Consider the following 12364-nt stretch of genomic DNA (forward strand, 5'->3'; position numbering starts at 1 on the left):
GCTTACTTCATTGTACTCAATACTCCAGTTAAGGTGTAACAAGTGTTTGAGACAAGTTCAACACCCCATCTTTGCTCTTGTGTTCTATGGCGCTGTTCATAAAGTCAAGGATCCTTTATTCTTTACTTAAGCCCTGTTTACCTCTCCCGCCATATTCAACGATCTGTGTGCAAATACGTTCCAGTCTCTCTGCTCCTGCAACTTCTTTAGAATTGTACCCCTACTTTGTGTTGTCTTTCACTGTTCTTCCCATGACAATGTATCACTTCCCAATCCTCTGCATTGCAACTCATCTGCCACATGGTTAACCACTCCATCCACTTGTCTGTGCCCTTCTGAAGCTCTGCTTCTACTGCCCTGAAAGATCGAGAGCAAGACTAATGTGATCAAAGGAGGTGGATTGAGTCCTGACATTTTCAACTTATCGGGCTGCCTAAGTTTGAAGTGCCCCATTAGACATTGGTGGTCGGTGTGTTCGTCACTGATAGATTCCAGCCCACCACCCTGGGAAGCAGATCAATGGCAAACTTGAGTATAAGTGAGTATCAAGGCAGCATTATTAGGAAGCCTGCCTATGTTCCCTGGGACTTTACTTGTGTTGATTTTGGAGTTGTTGGGCCCTGTAGTCTTTATTCCTCAATCTCCATACCATCTCCATGTTAACTCCTACCCCCGTGCATACATTGCCCCCTCCCACCTGTATATCTTGTCAAACTTCTTATGCTAATTCCATAATCACCAGGTATCCAGCAGGCCTCAGGAACCAGATCTTTATGAAAAACCTTCCAGCAATGTAATACAGTTGTTAATTCATGTACACTTGACAGTGAAAAGAAACTCCCATTCATGGAATAGGTACTGCCGATGCTGGAGGATCTGAGATACAGCTGGATGAACACATCAGGCCAAGCAGCATCATGGGAGCAGGAAAGCTGACTTTTCGGGCCTGGACCCTTCTTCAGAAATGGGGGAGGGGAAGAGGATTCTGAAATAAATAGGGAGAGAGGGGGAGGCGGATCGAAGATGGATAGATGAGAAGATAGGTGGAGAGGAGACAGACCAGTCAAAGAGGCGGGGTTGGAGCCATTAAAGGTGAGTGTAAGTGGGGAGGCAGAGATAGGTCAGTCCATGGAGGACGGACAGGTCAAGGGGGCGGGATGAGGTTAGTAGGTACAAGATGGGGGTGGGGCTTGAGGTGGGTGGAGGTGATAGGTGAGAGGAAGGACAGGTTTGGGAGGCGGGGATGAGCTGGGCTGGTTTCGGGATGTGGTACGGGGAGGGGAGATTTTGAAGCTTGTGAAATCCACATTGATACCATTGGGCCGCAGGGTTCCCAAGCGGAATATAAGTTGCTGTTCCTACAACCTTCGGGTAACATCGTTGTGGCACTGGAGGAGGCCCATGATGGACATGTTGTCTGCAAAATGGGAGTGGGAGTTAAAATGGTTCGCGACTGGGATGTGCAGTTGTTTAGTGTGAACCGAGCGTGGGTGTTCGGTGAAGCAGTCCCCAAGCCTCCGCCTGGTTTCCCTGATGTAGAGGAAGCCATAATGGGTACAGCGGATGCAGGATACCACATTGGCAGATGTGCGGGTGAACACCTGCTTGATGTGGAAAGTCTTCTTGGGGCCTGGGATGGGGCTGAGGGAGGAGGTGTGAGGGCAGGTGTAGCACTTCCTGCGGTTGCAGGGAAAGGCACCGGGGGCGGGGGACCAGTGTGGAGCGGACAAGGGAGTCACGGACAGAGTGGTCCCTCCGGAAGGCAGATAAGGGTGGGGAGGGAAAATGTCTTTGGTGGGTCAGATAGCAGATGATGGAAGTGTTTGAGGATTCAATGTTTAGAGTTCAAAATTTAAAAGAAATCATAATGACACTGAAACAGATTCTGACTTGCCCATCAAATGTTCCATCAAACTGTGACACCCCTCACTGAAGATTAAGGTGCTGGAACAGCCAAAACAGAGCCTCTTTAAACTCGGCGATTAAATTCAATGTCCCTGCTGAGTTTGAGAGGGAGAAGGGAGAATCGGATGTGTCAGTATTGCAGTTGAATAAAGGGAACTATGGAGCTATGAGGGTGGAGCTGGCCAAATTTCAATGGTACAATACCCGAGCAGGGATGGCAATGGAACAACAATGGCAGGTATTTCTGGATATAATGCAGAAGGTGCAGGATCAGTTCATTCCAAAGAGGAAGAAAGATCCTAAGGGGAGGCGGGGGCAGCCGTGGCTGACAAGGCAAGTTAAGGACTGTATAAAAATAAAAGAGAAGTATAACATAGCAAAGATGAGTGGGAAGCCGGAGGACTGGGAAGCTTTTAAAGAGCAATAGCGGATAACTAAAAAGGCAATACACAGAGAAAAAATGAGATATGAAGGAAAACTGGCCAAAAATATAAAGGAGGATAGTAAAAGCTTTTTTAGGTATGTGAAAAGAAAAAAAATGGTTACGACTAAAATTGGGCCCTTGACGTCAGAAACGGGTGAATTTATTATGGGGAACAAGGAAATGGCAGGTGAGTTGAATAGGTACTTTGGATCTGTCTTCCCTAGTGAAGACACGAGCAATGTCCCAGATGCAGTAGTGGCTGAAGGACCGAGGGTAATGGACGAACTGAAGGGTATTTACATTAGGCAGGAAATGGTGTTGGATAGACTGTTAGGTCTGAAGGCTGATAAGTCCCCGGGACCTGATGGTCTGCATCCCAAGGTACTGGAGGAGGTGGCTCTAGAAATTGTGGATGCGTTGGTAATTATTTTCCAAGCTTCTATAGATTCAGGATCAGTTTCTGCAGATTGGAGGGTGGCAAATGTTGTCCCACTTTTCAAGAAAGGAGGGAGAGAGAAAACAGGAAATTACCGACCGGTTAGCCTGACGTCAGTGGTGGGAAAGATGCTGGAGTCAGTTATAAAAGATGAAATTACGACTCATTTGGATAGCAGCAACAGAATAGGTCAGAGTCAGCATGGATTTACGAAGGGGAAATCGTGCTTGACTAATCTTCTAGAATTTTTTGAAGATGTATCTATGAAAATGGATAAGGGAGAGCCAGTGGATGTAGTGTACCTGGACTTTCAGAAAGCCTTTGATAAAGTCCCGCATAGGAGATTGGTGAACAAAATTAGGGCACATGGTATTGGGGGTAATATACTGAGCTGGATTGAAAATTGGCTGGCTGACAGGAAGCAAAGAGTAGTGATAAATGGATCCCTTTCGGAATGGCAGGCAGCGACCAGTGGGGTATCACAAGGTTCGGTGTTGGGACCGCAGCTGTTTACGATATATATTAATGATATAGACAAAGGCATTAGAAGAATTATTAGCAAATTTGCTGATGACACAAAGTTGGGTGGCAGTGTGAAATGTGAGGAGGATGTTATTAGAATACAGGGTGACTTGGACAGGCTAGGTGAGTGGACGGATGCATGGCAGATGCAGTTTAATGTGGATAAATGTGTGGTTATACATTTTGGTGGCAAGAACAGGAAGGCAGGTTACTATCTCAATGGAGTCAAGTTAGGTAAAGGGGAAGCACAACGAGATCTAGGTGTTCTTGTACATCAGTCAATGAAAGCAAGCATGCAGGTACAGTAGGTAGTGAAGAAAGCTAATAGCATGCTGGCCTTCATCACAAGAGGAATTGAGTATAGGAGCAAAGAGGTCCTTCTGCAGCTGTACAGGGCCTTGGTGAGACCGCACCTGGAGTATTGTGTGCAGTTTTGGTCTCCCAATTTGAGGAAGGACATTCTTGCTATTGAGGGAGTGCAGCGTAGGTTCACAAGGTCAATTCCCGGAATGGCGGGACTATCATATGTTGAAATATTGGAGCGACTGGGCTTGTATACTCTTGAGTTTAGAAGGATGAGAGGGAATCTGATTGAGGCGTATAAGATTATTAAGAGATTGGACACTGTGGAGGCAGGAAGCATGTTTCCGCTGATGGGTGAGTCCAGGACCAGGGGACACAGTTTAAAAATAAGGGGCAGGCCATTTAGAACAGAGTTGAGGAAAAACTTCTTCACCCAGACAGTGGTGCATTTATGGAATGCTGTGCCCCAGAAGGCAGTGGAGGCCAACTCTCTGGATGCTTTCAAGAAAGAGATAGACAGAGCTCTTAAAGATAGTGGAATCAAGGGTTATGGGGATAAGGCAGGAACAGGATACTGATTGTGGATGATCAGCCATGATCATAATGAATGGTGGTGCTGGCTCGAAGGGCGGAATGGTCTACTGCAGCACCTATTGTCTATTGAGTTCAGCTTTCACAACTCTTTGAATCACAGCCTTCCTTCTCTGGCAAAAATTGGAATCTGCCAGAAACAGGAACTGGATTTTCAAGTCCACGTCCCACTACCATTTTTGAAGTTTTGTAGCTCTGAAACACAGGCCTCAAGTTTTATTCTGCATTTGTCTTGACTTCAAAAACAAAAATGAATTCATTTATTTTTATATATTTCAGCATTTCTGCTCAATGAAATGTATGAGCAGTGACTGTGAAGGTCTGATTATAAAATGTGTAATTCACCAAGCTTCAGGAAGTATACAGACTGAGGTAAGAACCTAAAGACAGTACGATACGTTAGACTGTTGAAGAACTGTATGACCCTATGACAGGGTAACGTTGGTGAGCTTAGAACATTGCTATCAATTCCCTGATGCCTAGCATAATATTTTGATTCTTTACATGCACTTCTGTAGGTCGACACATCAGATGAACTTTTCAGCATGTTCACATTTAAAGTAAATGCAGTTGTATCAGTGGAATTCAGTTTGTTTCTGTTGTTAGATAGTCTGTTTGATCCCCAGGCATTAAATTGTAGTTAAAGTCTGAGTTCATTGTTTGATGTTTGAATTTATTAATTTTGATCTCCATTATTTAAATAATCTGTTTTGCTCAAAACTGTTGTGATTTCTACATGATTTCGGGTACTGAACTGCTTAATTCTGCCTTCTCGTAATTTTATACTTTTTTTTAATCTTGTGAATTGCTTTAACTTTTTCAATTTTTTCAATTGCAGTTTGAGATAAAAATTTCAGACCAGTCATCACAAATTTCAACTGTGTAAGTGTATTAAAAGAACAAACAACATTTGTCAACTGCACTACATTTGTGTTACTGCATTGGTATAATTAAATGCATCAAGTTTGAGAAAGCAGCTTAAACGTTAGGAAAAATTATCAGAAGGACAATTGATGGAATGAACTTTGTGGAGAAGTAGTAAAGCAACAAGGCTTAGTAGGAAGGGCCAGAGGGCAGAGCTGAGCAGGATATAGGACAGAGTGTGAGTTGGCAGAGGTAGAGGGAATGTATAAAATGCAAGAGACAGGAAATTATTGTGTATAACTGGGAAATAAAGTTGGAAGCTGATGTTGTGATTGCCAGTCATTTTTAGTCAAATCATTTTGGATTTTACTAATTGGGAAATGTTAATGTAAAGATAGTGTTTTTATTTTCCAAATTAGATTTTTTATTTGTTTTCTTTTTATTTGCTACATTGGAGAGCTTGAATCACTTCACAGACTTTGTTTATAGCAGTTTCTCAAATAGTTTAGTTCAGTTCAGTTTTTGACTGTATCTCAAGGTCCGTAGAGATGCTTTTGAGGATCTGAGGAGTTGCGAATTTTTTTTTCCCCTGTGACTTTATGGGATGTGGCCATTCCTGGTTACCATGAGAAGGTAGTGCTGAGCTGTCATCTTGAACCACCGCAATTGTTGGATGTAGTGATATCCACAATTCTGTTAGGAAGGGAGTTCCAGGATTTTGACCCAGTGCCGGTGAAGGAACAGCAATATATTTCAAGTCAGGATGGTGAGTGGCTTGGAGGCAATCTTGCAGACGATGGTGTTCACATGTATCAACTGTCCTTGTCCCTCACTGTGGTAGAGGTGTTGGGTTTGGAAGGGCCTGTCAAGGAATCCTGGTCTGTTACTGCAGTGCATCTTGTAGGTGTTACACACTGCTACCGCAAAAGAGGAAGAGGGATGGAATTTTGAAACTGGTAGATGGGGTGACAATCAAGCAAGCTGCGTTGTCTTGGATGGTATCAAGGTCCCTAAGCATCACAGAAGCTCCACACATCCAGGAAAATGGGGAGAATTCTGATACACACCTGACTTATGCCTTGTAAATATTGAGCAGGCTTTGGGGAGCCCAGAGGTGCGTTACTCATCACAGAATTTCCAGCCTCTGATTTCTGTTTTAATCATTGTATTTATATGGCTGGTCCAGTTCAGTTACTGATCTAAGTTAATCAGCAGGATGTTGATAGTGGAGGCTTCAGTGATGGTAATGCCATTGAGTGTCAAAAGGCGATGGTTAAATTCTCTCTTGTCGATGATGGCGCTTGTGTAGCACAAACGTTACTTGCCACTTGTCAGCCTAAGTTGGAATATTACCCAGGTCATACTGCATGTAATCATGGATTGTTTCAATATCTGATGGCTAACAATGTTTCAGGGAGGCTCATGTTGTGTCTGACATGTCCAGTGAGATAGGGTCGGGTTAATGGTGAGGATTTTTGTTGGGTCTGGGTTTTGGGGAGGGGAGTGGCCAGACCAATGCATGGCATTGTGGGTATTTGGTCCTCAAGAACTACATTGGTTCTGGGATGGAGGGAAATGAATGATACATGTCAATACAGTGTCAGGTGTTAAGGGTGTCAAGTTATTCACGTACAATTGGGGAGGTCAGTTTAAAGGTTTTCTGGTAACTACTATGCAATTTTAATCCCCTGGTGTTTCCTCAGTAACTGTTAAGTCTAACTGAGCTGAAGTTTCTAACTTTAAGGGGCTTTTTAAGAGAGGCCTAGAAGGTGGGGAATTGCCCTGTACATGTTTAGATTTCCCAGACAATCCCCACACTGTTAGCTTGGGAATGGTCCTGACTCACAACTCCAGCCTACCCTTAAGAGACAAGAAACCAGCTTTAGGAATGTCTGGGCCAGTTGTGGGGTGCTAAATTTATGAGTCTTATCAACAGATTCAGTATATTCAACTAGCCCCACAAAAGAGAAGCTGGGTTTCCTTTTGATCGAACATTTTATTCTCCTTTTATAGAAAACATGAAGAAAAGGCAGTAGATACCCCAGAAGGATCAAATCAGTGTAATGAACAGAATGAGTATGAGAAAGGAAGGAAAGAAAAAGAAACAGATATACCTCTGTCAACAGGTTTGTTTGGTCTGTCATTAATGATTTTAGTCTTGGCTGTTGCTTAGCTGCTTGTTTTAAATCCCTTTGCAGCTTCACTGCTACACCTTCCTCCAATTCCATATCACCTCAGTCTTGTGCATTAACCACTTTTTCTCAGCTGTGTAATTGATGAGTATGCCTACGGCTGTATGAGCCACAAGCTCAGGAATTCTCCTTAACTGTACTTCTCCTTTTTGGGTTTTTCTTGAAAATTGACATCTTTGGTCATTTTTCTCAGTCACTGTTCATAATGTCCTGTTTGATTTGGCTTCTGTCTTTTGCTTTATTAGGCTTCTGTGAAGTGCTTTGGGGTGTTATATGTTTTATTTTGAAGAGGCAAGTTGCTGTTCGTATGATGGATTGAAAAACAAGGACTTAAATAACTTCAGGAAATCCTGAAGTCCTTTGCAACCAACTAAGTATATTTGAAGTTTATTCAATGTTCTGCTGCAAAGAAGATGTCAGGAGAAGGATTGTTGAGAAGAGTTAAAGAGCCTTCCATTGTGCTTGCCCGCCTGAAACATGTGAAAACAATCAGCAGGAAAAGATGTGCTGGCCAGTAAAGGCCATCCCACACTCATGCCAATAACATAATAGCAAGATTCCCCAACCTCCAATGATCATCAAAACACCTGAAAGAGGTATAAGATAGCTAGAAGAAACCCAGGGCCAACAAAGGAAAATCCAGAGATTACATGGGTCATGGGGTGTAATATAAATTTCTCCTTTAATGACGTTTGTATGGTCTGCAGGAATTAATGTTTTTCGCAGCTGCACTTTGAAAACTCCACTTCCCAACCCCACAACTCATGCCTCCAAGCACACTCATATAGAAAATAGGAACAGGAATGGGCCATTTGGCCCTTTTATCCAATTCCACCATTCGCCTCATAATCATTGATCCCTTCAGCTGTACAAACGATAACTACCTCCTTTTTGAAAACATTCAATGTTTTGACCTCAACCACTTTCTGTAGCAGAGGATTCCAGAGACTCAGCACTTTCTGGGTAAATAAGCTTTTCCCCATCCGTCCTAAATGACCTACTCCTTATCTTTAGACTGTGAGCCTTGGTTCTGGACTCCCCACTAATGGGGAATCATTTCCCTTGTATAGCCCTATTAGGGTAGATTTCCATAAGATTCCTCCCTTATTCTTCCCAATTCCAATGACTATAGTGCAAACTAAACCAGCATCTCTTTGTACATCAGACCAGCCATCCTTGGAATCAGCCTGCACAGGTTATTCTCCGCATCCACTATTGCACTCCCTCCACAGCCAGAACATCCTTCCTCAGACATAGTGAAAAAAAAATTCTAAGACTGCAAAAGAATCTTGATTAAGTAGGTCAATAAGCTGCGAAATGGCAGAGTTCACTTTGGATAAATGCAAGATATTGCATTTTGGTACAACAAACAGCAGCAGGACTTATACAATTAATGGTAGGACTTTGGGTAGTGTTGTAGAACAGAGGGACCTAGGGATGCAGATACATAATTCTTTGAAGTTTGTATCACCTATTGACAGGGTGGTTAAAAGGCGTTTAGAACATTTACCTTCATTACTCTGTCCTTTGAGTATAGGCTTTGGAAAGCCACGTTGAGGCTGTACAGGAAATTGATGAGACCTCTTCTGGAGTACTGTGCCCAGTTCTGGTCAACCTGTTATAGGAAAGATATTATTAAGTTAGAGAGTTTCAGAAGAGAATTACCAGGATGTTGCTGGGTATGGAAGGTTTGAGCTATAACGAAAGGTAGGACCTTTTTCACTGGACCATAGGAGGGTTGAGGGGTGACCTTATAGAGGTTTATAAAATCATGAGGGACTTAGCTGTGATAAATTGTATGTGTCTTTTCCCTAGATTGGGGTGTTTCATAACTAGGGTCTCCCATGAGCGATTCGGTGTGAATGTGAATGGGATTGGGGCTGGGGTGGGAGGTGTTAGTGTGTTAGTGTGAGACTTAACATGTTGTTAGGGTGGGAGGAAGAAGTTTTAAAAAAACTGTTGGGGGAATTTTTTTTACACAGAGGCTGGTTGACTTGTGAAATGAACTTCCTGTGGAAATTGTGGATGTAGGCATAATTACAATGCTTAAAAGACACTTAGGTAAATACATGGGCCAGGAGCAGGTGGGTGGGACTCATTTTAGTTTGGGATTATGGTTGGACCGAAGATCTGTTTCCATGCTGTATGATTATGACAAGGAGACCTAAAACTGCACACTACTCCAGGTGTGGTTTCACCAAGGCACTGTACCATTGTTTCTGTACTTGTATCTTCTCACTATGAAGGCCAACATCACATCTGTCATATTCACCTCCAGCTGTAGTGGGATGCATACTTTCAATGATTCTTGGATTCCCAGGTCTTGTTGCACCTCCCCCTTTCCTGTTGCTATTCAGATAATAAACTGCCTTCCTGTGTTTGCAACCATGTGGATAGTGCCTCTTATACTTCAGGTACCGTGCATTTGCCCAATCACACAACTTGTGTAAATCACACCGAGGCTTCTCTGCATCCTATTCACAGTTCACCCTCCCACCCAGCTTTGTGTTGACTGAAATCTCGGCGATATTATGTTTAGTTTCCTTGTCCAAATTATTAATATATACTGTGAATAGCTGCAGTCCTTGTACCGATCTCTGCAGTACCCCACTGGCTCCCCGTCAGAAAATGACCCGTTTATTTCTACGGTTTGTTTCCTCGCCTGTTATTTCTCCAAGTCAGCACACTAACATCTCCCACCCCAGTCTCAATCCCATTCACATCGAATCTCTCATGGGAGACCCTTTCAAATACTTTCTGAAAGGCCAAGTAAACAACATCTACAGGTTACATTCTTGAATAGTTCCAATAAATTCGTCAAGCGTGATTTTCCTTTCACAAATCTATGCCAGCTCTGTCCAATCCTGTCACCAAGTGCTCTGCTATTAAATCTCTAACAATGGGCTCTAGCATTCTCTGTACTACTGATGTCAAGCTAACCAGTCTGCAATCCTGTTTTCTCTTGACCTCCTTTTTAAAATATTGGCGCTACATTAGCTACACTCAAATCCATAGAATTGTTCCAGAGTTTATAGCATCTTTAAAGATGACCTCCAATGCATCCACTCTTTCCAGAGCCACTGCCTTAAGTACTTTGGAATGTAGATGATCATGCCTTGAGGATATATCGGCCTTTGATTTCAACAATTTCCCCAATACTGTTTCTGTACTAATTTCCTTCAGTTCTTCTCTATCACTAGACCATGTGTTCCCCAACAATTTTGGGATGTGAGTTATGTCCTCCTTCGTGAAGACAGAACCAAAATAATTCTTTTATGATTTAATAATATTGGAAGAAGATTTGTGTCATGTAAAACTCCTCTCAAGTGGTATCGAATTTTTACATGTTAATGGAAGAAAGCTTATAATCATCCAATGATGAGCACTCTATAGTCCTAAAAATAAAACCGAACTGTGAATGCTGGAGATCTAAAACAAACAAAAAAACAGAAATTGCTGGGGAAACTCACCAGGTCTGGCAGCATCTATAGAACTGAAGAAGGGACACTGGATTGGCGCATTAACTCTATTTTCTATCAACTGATGCTGCCATACCTTTTTAGTTCCTCTAGCAATTTCTGTTTATGTTTGTGCACTACAATCATGTGGTTATTGCAATACAGTAGAAAGCCATTCAAACCAGCAAATTCATACCGGGTCTCTGTATAAAATCTTGTCAATGCCATTACCTCCACTCTGCCCCTGGATCTCTGGAGGGCTGCCTGTGTTGAACAATGACAAAAAGCCATTGTATCTCTCTCTGTCCAGACCTTTATGCAAAGCTAAATTCCACAAGTAGGTGATCAGTAGTTTCTTCCATAACATTAGTCGCCTTGAGGACTATGTGTGGAGGGCTGAGACGTTGTGCTTGTAGGAAGGCTCTAACAGAAGGCCTTTTCTTACCACCGTTCAAACTGTGCCTTAGTGCTTGTAAGCTCTGGCAACAAAACATTCTATGAAATGATTGGGATAGCCTGCTCAGGGAACCATAGGATCAACCATTTCCTTGAATAAACATTAATTGTCATATATCATAGTATACTTCAAATAATGACTAGGAATTTGTTTAAACATGCTTTTAGGATCAACATGTTGCCAAGTCATTACATTCATTATTTATCATTTATTATGTAAAGGTTGTAGTTTCCATTTCCTTAGGTATGGAGAGCTGGGCAAAATTATCCTATCTGTCACTGTGGTACAAATAGTTATGGCTTCTGTGCTCTTACTGCTGATACCATTATTGGAAATTTGTAGAAATTACCAGGAAATCTGCTCAATGCATATTTAGTAATCAGTTTAATATTTCCCTTTATAAGTTTCCATCATGCAGATGAGATGTATGCATATCAAATGAGTTATGATTTACCAAAGAGTGTTGCAACTCTTTGGGAAATTTGGGGAAATGATGCGTTAATAAAAATAGAGCTTTAAAGATATTAAAGATTATAATTTTTATAAAAGAGATCATAAAGATGTACGATATGATAATCCTAAACTTAGCCTTTACGCTGAAGCAGTATGATACCTCTGTTGGGGTGTTGTTTGACATTATATATCACAGTATGTTTCAATGAAAACGTAAAATGTTGGGTTTTCAAATACTGCCTACTTGACAAATGTATACATATATAAATATGAATGTGACTTTTAATGAATGATTAAAATCTACCAAATTCTGTTGCTTTTTGCAGATAAATGTCGCTTGTTCCATGAAATCGCTATGAAAAGAAAATTGATTGAAAGTGCAATTGTTGAAACTGGAAAAATACCTAAACTAATAATCAGTTGTAATTTGGAAGAAGCATTTGTGGAGAAAAACAGTGAAATTACTGCAGAAATGATTGTAAACCATGTTTTAGAGTGGAACTGCAATTATAAAATCCGACAATTTTTAATGATGTTTAAATATGAGAATCTTTCTAATCACCCAGAACTAAAGGAATGGATAACTTATATTTTGGAACTGGGTAAGTTTAGAGTTTTCATTTTCCCTGTGCTGAGCTGACATTTGTTTAAAGACCTCCACTGAGCTGATTGTTTAAATAGAATAACACTTTTGGTGTAAATGGATTTTGGAAGCCTTTCAGGATGAAGGTTCAAACCTCGTGGTCAGGATGCTTTTCC

At 41.7% G+C, this 12364-nt stretch overlaps 1 protein-coding gene across 1 annotated transcript in view; it reads left to right on the forward strand.

Annotated features, from left to right (window-relative positions):
* The window catches only part of LOC125456890 (E3 ubiquitin-protein ligase DZIP3-like), a 110412-nt gene that overhangs the window by 43706 nt on the left and 54342 nt on the right, over nucleotides 1–12364 (forward strand). The window contains exons 9-12 of the mRNA XM_048540404.1: nucleotides 4461–4553; nucleotides 5020–5063; nucleotides 7059–7171; nucleotides 11932–12207. Coding sequence (XP_048396361.1) covers nucleotides 4461–4553; nucleotides 5020–5063; nucleotides 7059–7171; nucleotides 11932–12207 — 526 coding nt within the window. The remainder of the gene's footprint in view (nucleotides 1–4460; nucleotides 4554–5019; nucleotides 5064–7058; nucleotides 7172–11931; nucleotides 12208–12364) is intronic.

The sequence above is a fragment of the Stegostoma tigrinum genome, chromosome 12 (assembly GCF_030684315.1).
Source record: "Stegostoma tigrinum isolate sSteTig4 chromosome 12, sSteTig4.hap1, whole genome shotgun sequence".
In the NCBI taxonomy this organism is placed as follows: domain Eukaryota; kingdom Metazoa; phylum Chordata; class Chondrichthyes; order Orectolobiformes; family Stegostomatidae; genus Stegostoma; species Stegostoma tigrinum.